The sequence below is a fragment of the Cupressus sempervirens genome, chromosome 1 (assembly GCF_028749045.1).
Source record: "Cupressus sempervirens isolate cs-2001-9-10 chromosome 1, ASM2874904v1, whole genome shotgun sequence".
NCBI lineage: Eukaryota > Viridiplantae > Streptophyta > Pinopsida > Cupressales > Cupressaceae > Cupressus > Cupressus sempervirens.
The window spans coordinates 44,025,097-44,033,434 of NC_143118.1; the positions used below are offsets into that span (position 1 = coordinate 44,025,097).

Sequence of the window (8,338 nt, forward strand, 5' to 3'; positions counted from 1 at the left end):
AAATGGAAATATTCTCCTAACCAACTTGTATAGAAAATTCCCAATGAGCTTATTCAAGAAATCAAGCCAAGATGGGAAAATGCTAAGAAGACTGCAAAAGACATCTAAACAAACTTTGAGGCAGCTCATGTCGAGTCTTAGTAACAAAGAGATAAAAGATTCCATGAAGAAAAATGAGGAGAAGCTCACTCTAAAGTTCAATACATATCTTTTGCTAAGGAAGTCATTTTCAAAATGCCTCCACCTACATTTCAAGAAAAATTAAAGGAAATTGAAGGAGTTGGAATGACAAACTTCAAATCTCTTCAATATGAAACTAGGAGTGCAGAAGAGAAGAAGCAAGTTGAAGACATGATGATGTCTAAATTGGATAAATGGAAATATTCTCCTAATCAACTTGTACAAAAAATTCCCAATGAGCTTATTCAAGAAATCAAACCAAGATAGGAAAATGCTAAGAAGACTGCAAAAGACATCTGAACAAACTCTGAGGCAGCTCATGTTTTGCCTCAATAACAAAGAGGTAAAAGATTCCATGAAGAAAAATGAGGAGAAGCTCACTTTGAAGTTCAATACATGTCTTTTTTTGATGAAAGACATAGAATCCATAGTGAAGATAGCTACTATCACATGGAAGAACATTTACAACCTTCATCAACCAGTTGACTTCATTGTTCATGTTAGTGATAAGAAAGATGAGGAAGATGACAAGGAAAATAATGAAAATAATGATGAAGAAGATATAGAAACAGAAGATGTAAATATGGATGATGAGGAGCAAGAACAAGAAGCTACAGAGGAGAATCTCCTTGAGATTCAAAATATTGAGGAAAACGACCCAGAGAAGATTGTAGTAGCAGTGATGGCCTCATTTCCTCATTCCCTGAGCAAAGCTTTAATGTCATCACGCTCAGAGAAAGCTTTTGCAGAGTTGGTTGTGGCAACCACTACATCATCATGCACCCAACCAATCTTTGCACCTATTTAGCTGAGTACCATATTGACTGAAGTGATCATCACTTCATCTACCAAGCACCTAGAGCCTCTACCATCATTAGATTTGGCTACATAGCAACAAAGCATTTCTACTATCAGTGCAATATCTACTTTTATTGCTTGTCCTTCTATTTCTACTGTTACATTACAATTCCAAGTGTACAAATAGCAAGTACAAGGATAGTTTAGAACAAGCCTCAACCGAGTACTAAAGTTTCAAGCAAGGATAAGGGAAGAGAAGAAGACATTGATCTAGATGAGGACATAGTTATCCTGAATTGGGATATCTCTACTCTGAATCTTAATCAAATGAACATAATGGGTGAACTATTGCAAAAGAGAGCTAATCAACAAAATCTTAGAGAAGAAAAGAGTAGAGAAAACGAAGTGCTTGAAGATGCAAAGAACATATTTTTAGATCCACTAAATTTTTGAGGTTGGTAGTACACAACCTATTTTGGTTCAGTTAGTAGAAGTTGTCCAGAAATTCAATGAAGTTCTGAATGGACAAGAAAATTTGTTATAAAGGGCAAAGAGGAAATTTGAGAACAAGGTATTGGAGCAGGTAGCACAAAAAATTGCAATCAACCAAGTAGAATTGTCTACTACTCTCAGTTCATTAGAAACCTCTACAAATAATGTTACTTCATTATTCAGCAAGTTGTGTGATATGTCTATCTTCACTCAGGAAATCAAAGATAAATTATCTAAGATAGATGAAGACTTGAAGGCAAGTGCACACTAGTTGTCACTTGACCCAAGCTACAGTTCTGCTCACTACTCAAAGATTAGCTTTCTGACTAACTTGCAAGCAAAATTATTAAGGGAAGAAGCTAAGATCAAGGCCACATTTGTAGACATCCAAGGCATGATTCTTCCAAACATGGATACATCACAGAAACACATTTCTCATGCCAAAACTCTCATCCATGACAATAACTTTTCCATAGCTAATCACGTGATGGAGTTATTAGCAGAAGTGTAAATTGCATGTCATGCAAGCAAGGTGTTACAAGAAAATTGGGACAAGATAATGGCATTGATTTTGAAGGTACATTATGACTTCTTGTCACATTTTGGCTTTACCATGTAGCATACATCTTTGGCATTTATGTCAAAAAGGGGGAGAAGTAAAGTGTGTGTGTGTGTGTGTAAGAGGGAGATATTGTCACGAACCCTCAAATTATGTACTTGTGTATATATATATATATATATAATTATCAAATATCAAATTTTCACCATACATTCATTAATAGAATTTTGATATTTAATTATGAAAATTAACCCAAGACATTATTTACCAAATAAATAAAAGACCCACGACATTACATAAACAAGGGTTATGAAAAGTCACTTCTTCTTGCCATGTCACATTATAGATGGGAAGATGTGACCATCACATCGGGGCAGAGGAGATTTAAGGCATTAGGGATCTACGTCGGGAACGATGAGAGTGTACTCTGCATACACAAGCGGCATAGCCAAAGGACTAAATTAAGCAAGTACAATTTAAAAAATGAATTCTATGCATTATACTGCAGTACATGTGACCGTAGTCAAAACCCTGTGACTAGGGGATCTATCAAGTTAAGAATATCAATAAATATATGCTTATTGTGTATTGTAAAGTGACAACTCGAAAATTAAGGTATGTGATCATTGCCCTTTAATTAAATTTGGGATTATATTTTTACACATCCAAATTAAATAAATAAGGCAAATATGATATTAAACTAATGTATATAAATTAAATGTTAGCAACTATTGTATTAGTCACATAATGGATAGGGAGTGTGCACAGGGGGAGGAGTAAATTGGTCGCGTTGGGGCAAATGAATCCCAATACAGACTAAGGTCTAAGGGAGCCCCACGCTGAGCAAGCCCTAAGCTAAGGGTGTCCAAACTCAAGCTGCAATAAACCTTCCATCCATCATGGGGACTAATGCAAAAGGGCAACATGTAACCCAGTTCAAGATAGAATTTCTCTCTAACATTTTTATTTATGTTTTAGGATCATTTAATCTTTGACCTAGTAGATAGGATCATTGCAGATATATGTATATATATTGAGGAGAAGTATAATATGTGTATAATATGTGATATATGTATGGGGGAGCAACATAATATTATTCAAATACATGAGATAATCATAAAACATCTTTTACAAAAGCAATTTTGAAAAATCTAAAAAAGCAGAGTATGTTACCGAGTTGAAGACACAACATAGAGATAAAAGAATGTTTTGGACTTAAAATTTTTAGCATTCAATTTTTGAATTGATAAGCATTTTTGTCATTAATGCCGAAGGGGGAGAAAGGTCAAGTTTTTTTTTTAGTGACTCACACATAATTGGTTAAGCTGCTACTGAATTTATCTTTCAGTTTGTAGTGTTTATCGAGTGCTACAATTACTGCCAAGCAATACAATTGTTATCAAGTTCTACAGTTGTTACTGAATTCCAGAATCAATATTTAGTTCATGCTGAGCAGTAGCTACTGAGTTGATTAGTGACAGTGAAAACTGAGCTTCATAATATTCATCGAGTTTCACAGTGTCAACCGTGGTCTCCAATGTCTATCGAGCTCACAGTGTCAGTGATGTGAATCTAGTGTTGACTGAGCCAAGGAGAGTCAACAAAGTGATTTAGTTTATATCAAGCTCGCAGTGTTAGTGTTGACCGAGCTATTGAGTGTCAACCAAGTGATTCAGTTTGCATGCCAAGTTTCATAGTGTTCACCGAGTCACCAGTGCTAACCGAATTTAGACTACTTTGAAGTGATTAGTATGAACCAAGCTTCTACGTCTACCGAGAGCACAACAATGTCGAGTGTTGACAATGGTTGTCGAGTATCAAAACCTCACCAAGATTGTCTTCAAAATTTGAGTGTCAACAGTTGAACCGACTCTATGATCTTATTGGAAATCAATGTTGTAGCTGACTTTGATGAATCATGTTTTGAGTCGGTATATATGTAATGTATTGTATCATATCTAAATATATGTAAGTGTGAATTAAGAAGACTATAAGAAGTATAAGGACTAGCAAAGATCTATCTATCACAGCAAGGTGATCATTACATTTCAAAAGAATCTCAACCAGCAAATCAAAGTTGTAGATCGGAGATCAGTTACTGATTCATCCTAACAGGTGTATCAATTAAATCCTTTAACAAGGTAGACTTAATAGTCTTTTGTAAATCTCTTTACTGAGTGCATACTTCATTATATGTTTTGTAAATCCTTTCGCAAGGTGGACCTAGCAATCCTTATTGCTCCTAACAGAGTAGATCATCGAAAGTGATCAATTGTAAGCCTTAACCAACCAACTTTATATTGCAGTACTAAAGCTTATGGATATCATCCCCACCCCAGTTTTACTTTCTATTTGGAAGGTTTCTGGATCGCCATATCTTGTGTCAAAGTGTTATGAATGTTTTACTACTTTTAGTCTTTCATGCATGCAATTAGTTTAGGAATATATGTATAAAAGATTAATTGATGAAATAAGATTAAGTTTAATTGGTTCCTGATTCACCCCTCCCCTCCAAGTAACCTTGCCTATCCTATATTTCCAACACCACATACTCCACACACAATTAACCCCTGAGTTACTAAATATTACAAGAACCATATACCAATAGCCAATCATCTTTTTATCTCTTTGGGTTGGTAATTGGCCCATTTGTGCACCACTATTGGGTCATTTGTGCACAACTATACAAAAAATTATCTAGAGTGCTAGCAATTTTGAGTGAGGGGTTACTTGTGTACTTCTGAATGAATATTGACAACACTTTGAAATGGTCAATTTTTTACCCTCCGACACTTGAAGATCTCTATAATGCTTAGAAGTCAAGAAATATATTTAAGATGTCAACTCAGATACAAAGACAACAACAAAAAAACTCCACATCCATCATATATTTTACTTTATAGAGAGACAAAATTTACTCTAGAAAGAAACAAAATTATAGTATACATGTACTCATCCTTTTCCCCTAATTTCTTATTAAGATTCATAACACCAGAACTAATAACACAAAGTAAACTTTAGAACAATTTTTTTTTTAATAAAAAGAAATTTGTACACTGACAATAATAATTTGAAAAAACATTATTCGAAAACGGAATTTCTATAGATTGGAGCGACGTACACTACTCACCCACCAATCTCTTCTATCTTTCCCACAATCGAAATTGGGGACAACCAAGCAGAGAAAGAATTGCATCGAGAAAACAAAAAGGCCCATCGATGGCACTGAATCTGACAAAGAGTAAAGCAAGCATTTGAGTGCCCCGGTTAAAGTTTGTGCATTTCGAGGCGATGAGCTTCCCAAGAAAGATGTCAACGCCTGCAACACCATCACTTCACAATCTCTTCAATGCACACTGAACGATGCTTTCGCTTGCCCTTGTCGCCCAAAACTCCGTATGGAATGCTCCCTTCCTTCACAGTGGGTACCAGGGACATTCCGGATATATATCAGACCTTTGGATTACAAGAACAGCGGATTAAATTAGACGGCCAATCCTCATGTCATTTTGTTCAATTTCAATTTACACCAAAACTCCACTAATACGGCCAAACTGCCATCAAATTAAATCAAATCCTCTGAACAATGTCCTCGAATTCAAAATCAAGGAAGAAAGAGAGCATAACTAAATCTTTTTTAGCACATCACGCTCATGGTTTAATACATAAATTTGCAGAGTCAGCTGTTCAAGCTCAAATTCTAATTGAAGCCCAGTATAGAATCGGGCTGGGCTAAGCAGGAATCATGAAAGAAGAGATATTTTACAGCTAAACAGCTTTTATTTATATACTATTCCTAAGACTCTGAAGATAAAAAACCCAAATTATATTTCATGGTCCCAACAGTCCCACAGCATTTGCCCCTGTTCCTCGTAACCATAAAACAAATTACAGCAAGTTTCATCATCTTCATTCATTAACACGCTCTCCTCCACTTTGGGCAGGAGTTTTTGGCAGAAATCTAATTGTTCTACCCACGGCTTCCTCATCAACTCATTCGGTTGTGAAGATGGAAGGCTGTCAATCGTTCTTGGGCTGTCCACGTTCAGAACAGAACTGTCTTCACTCAAAAAGCTCGAGCATCCACCTTCTTGTACATCTTTCTCACATAGCTCCTTGCTTGTGATTGGCATCTCAGGTTTCATTGACAACTCGGGGGTACTGGAAATTGCTGTACGGTTGAATAATGCATTTGGTTTCTGCCCATTGGATTCGACCTTGGAACCTCTCCCCTTGTAGTTGCTCTCGTCTTTGTTCATTTGCTCCCTCTTCAATCGTTCAACCTGCCGCCATTAAAAGAACACCACAAGTCAAGAAAACCTTCACTAAACTGGTCTCAAGAGCGTACAGGAATTAAATGACAAGATCGGTCTGTTCTTCTTACTTTAAATGTAATGATAAGAAAGTATGAAGCACTATCCAACTGGGTCAATCCTATTCTTCTTTAACTCAACTAATTTTGTGTTCCAAATTTTTATGAACTTCAATACATATTACGACCATCATTTTATCTTCTCTATCAAACTATACTCATGATAGATCATAGATTATGACCATGCCACACCTTTTGAATCTGAAATCTTTCAATACATATATAGCAGTGGTTTTTCCTCTACCAAGACTAACAATCTACTGAAATGTTCAAAAGCATTATATGGTGAATCGTCTTTGGTTTCTACTCTAAATATATCTTAATCAACGTTTTGGATCCAATATGCTAATACATCAGCAGAAAAATGGAGTGAAGAGATGATAGATTACCGAATTAAAACCAAAAACAACCATACAATTCTTCTAAAAAAGTTGAAAACTCAGAAGCATTCACAGCTGCTGAATTGATCTAATCATAAGAGCTAAAACCTCTACATCTATACTGTAGAACACATGAACTAATTCATCCAATTCCAGTATTAAAGATCTGTAAAACCATTACTGGACTCAAAATTGTATCGAAATCCTTGAACTTGTTCACTTGGGTAGTATTATTATATGTATTGGATTCATACCTCCTCTTTAATTTGGTTATGCTCTTGAAGCAGATTATCATAGGTGGTCTTGAGAGCATCATAGTCAAGCTTGAGAAGATCATAGTCTTTTTCCAACTGCTTGTTCTTCCACCTGGCGCGCCTATTCTGAAACCAAACAGCAATCTGTCTGGGCTGCAGGCCAAGAGCCCTAGCCAGCTGCAATTTCCTCTCGGCGTCCAATTTGTTTCCTACTTCAAAACTCTTCTCCAATGTCTTCACCTGCTCAAATGTCAGTCTCCTCTTCTTATCTCCAAAATTCCCACACTCATCAGAACCGCCATCTTCATCACACAAATTGTCATCCGAAAGTTCCATGAATGCACCGGGCATTAGTCTCTTCCTCATGTTTTGTACCGATTCATGGGGTCGCAAGGATCGAGGGCCTACAATTAAATAAAAAACACCAATTTCATCAATAAATGGTTACAAACCATTTGTAACACCAATCACAATACAACACCTAAAAAAACCACGATTACCAGTAGTACACCATAACTAACTAACTATAACTTTTTAGGTCTTTTTGTGGGGGCTTTTCAAACTGACCTTGAAGAGCCACTGGAGAAGAAATCATGGCGGATGCAATGGACGAATGATCCTCAATCTTCATGGAGAAGCAACAGAACCAGCTCTTCAATCATAGGCCAAATTTCTCAACTCCATAAAAAGGTACCTACATAAACAGACCTAATTTGTCAAGCCCAAAAGTTGAAATCCATGGCCGAAGAGGTACTGGAGATGAGAGATGAGATGAGATTGGATTGGATTCAATTGGGGGTGTGAATTTGAAAAGCAACTGGAACTTATAGCAAGAAATCTCAGGGAAGGACAACAAATTTTGTGGGTTTTATCCTTTTTTTTAAAGTAATATCCCAGCCAGCACACACAAAAATGAACCAATGTTTTTCAGTGTACCTCCCTACAATGAGCGCCCTACTGACCAGTGGGCTAAATAAAGGGCGCCTCGGAAAAGAGGTAAAAAAAAAAGAGAGGGAGAAGAAATTGCTGTGGGTTTGCGTGCCCGAGTCCAATCCTCTTGTCACATCTGTCTCGTCTCATCTCATCTTCAAACTCGCCAAGCGTCTGCAGCACGGCAGGATGAGGAACCCGGGTTCGAATCCCAATTCCACCCACTTAATGCCAGGCCCCATCACAGGCCCCCACCTCCTCTCTTTCGCTGCCACCCGCGCAAACAAACAAAACTCCACGGTAAACATTGGAGACCGATTCCGCTGGTTTTTTCTGGTTCAAGGAAATTCTCAGATTAAGACACATCTACGAT

At 36.9% G+C, this 8,338-nt stretch overlaps 1 protein-coding gene across 1 annotated transcript; it reads right to left on the reverse strand.

Moving 5' to 3' along the window:
* Positions 1-5,040: 5,040 nt before the first annotated feature.
* On the reverse strand, positions 5,041-7,982 carry LOC149576086 (uncharacterized). The gene is made up of 3 exons (XM_089816276.1): positions 7,603-7,982; positions 7,036-7,439; positions 5,041-6,312 (listed from the first exon to the last, which is right to left on the reverse strand). The coding sequence occupies exons 1-3, from the start codon at positions 7,664-7,666 to the stop codon at positions 5,854-5,856; spliced, it is 927 nt and encodes a 308-aa protein (XP_089672402.1). The 5' UTR covers positions 7,667-7,982; the 3' UTR covers positions 5,041-5,853.
* Positions 7,983-8,338: the final 356 nt, after the last annotated feature.

Coding starts and splice junctions, on each gene's coding strand:
- LOC149576086 (XM_089816276.1), bottom strand. CDS start 7,666: ATGAAGATTGAGGATCATTCGTCCATTGCATCCGCCATGATTTCTTCT. Junction 7,440..7,602: donor TTCTCCAGTGGCTCTTCAAG/GTCAGTTTGAAA, acceptor ATTTAATTGTAG/GCCCTCGATCCTTGCGACCC. Junction 6,313..7,035: donor ATAACCAAATTAAAGAGGAG/GTATGAATCCAA, acceptor TAATGGCGGCAG/GTTGAACGATTGAAGAGGGA.